The sequence below is a fragment of the Numida meleagris genome, unplaced genomic scaffold (genome assembly GCF_002078875.1).
Source record: "Numida meleagris isolate 19003 breed g44 Domestic line unplaced genomic scaffold, NumMel1.0 unplaced_Scaffold324, whole genome shotgun sequence".
Lineage (NCBI taxonomy): Eukaryota > Metazoa > Chordata > Aves > Galliformes > Numididae > Numida > Numida meleagris.
The window spans coordinates 124,209-125,389 of record NW_018364555.1 but is presented as its reverse complement, the minus strand read 5'-3'; the positions used below and the strand labels follow the sequence as shown (position 1 = coordinate 125,389).

The window sequence follows — 1,181 nt, the reverse complement described above, 5'->3', positions numbered from 1 at the left end:
GGGATCCACGCGTGCGCAGTGGGGCCCGGCCGCTTCCCTAAGGGCCGGGCGCGGTTCCCGCGGTTTTGCGGGGACGGGACTGGGAGCTCTGGGAGCGGGGGGGGCTCGGGGACGCCCAGCCCTGGCAGCTCGGCCTCGTCCCGGCGAGCAGCGCGGCTGTGGTTTCAGGCGTGGGCTCACTGCCCGGCCTCAGGACCACGGGACGCTTTCTGTAAGGAGGAGCCGTTTCCAAAAGTACCATTTTTTTTTTTTTCCTAAAAAAAAAAAAAAAAACCAAACGAAATGAAACAACCGCAGAGCTTTGGTTGACAGTGCAGCAGGGCCTCGGCCTAGAAGCACCGTGGGCCCAGCCTGCTCCTCATGGCCTGAAATGGCGACCAAGGCCCCAAAATGGCAACCAAAGCCTAAAGGAGCCCAAACTGCTGGTGACCAAGGCCCAGAAGATCTTTGGTCAAGGCCCCAGAACGTCAACCAAGGCCCCAAATAGCGGCCAAGGCCCCAAAAGAGCTTTGCCCAAGGCCTCAAAATGGCGGCCGAGGCCCCAAGAGGGCAGCTCCTGCCAAGCTCCAAAATGGCGGCCAAGGCCCCAGATGGTGACCGAGGGCGAAATGTTGGCCAAGGCCCCAGATGGAGGTGACCAAGGCCACGAGCGATGTCCCAGGCCCAACGTGGCGCCTCCCACCAAGGCCTCACCAGCACCGGCCCACGGCGCGGCCCTGACGTCCCCGAGGTGACGCCGCTGTCTCCTGCTGCCCGACGCGGTCATAGCTCGTCCCGCGCGGTGCTGTCAAGAGGGGACTGCAGCACGTCCGAGTTCTTGGCCTCGCGGCGCAGCTCCTGCTGCTCTTTCATCTTCTGGGACTTGGCGCGATCCCAGTCCGTCTTGATCTTCTCGTTGTCCCACACCACCGAGGTCTCCGTGTCGCTGATGTAGCCGTCGTCGCCGGTGTAGTGAGTGGGATAAACCAGCAGCGGCTCCACCGAAAAGGCCAGCAGGTTGCGGTTCTTGAAGTGCTTCATGTAGTCAGAGCTGCGCGCAGAAAAGAAGAAAGTGAGTGTGTGTGTGTGCGCCATGCGTTCCTTCGTAGAACCACAGAATGGGTTGGGTTGGAAGGGACCTTAAAGATCACAGAACCATAGAATGGGTTGGGTTGGAAGGGACCTTAAAGATCATGGAACCA

The 1,181-nt window shown here is 60.7% G+C and overlaps 1 protein-coding gene across 1 annotated transcript in view; it reads right to left on the bottom strand.

The window, feature by feature from the left end:
* Positions 1 to 283: 283 nt before the first annotated feature.
* Positions 284 to 1,181, bottom strand: part of COLGALT1 (collagen beta(1-O)galactosyltransferase 1) — a gene marked incomplete at its 5' end in the record, with an annotated part of 6,192 nt that continues 5,294 nt past the window's right edge. The window contains 1 exon segment of the mRNA XM_021383025.1: positions 284 to 1,030. Coding sequence (XP_021238700.1) covers positions 763 to 1,030 — 268 coding nt within the window.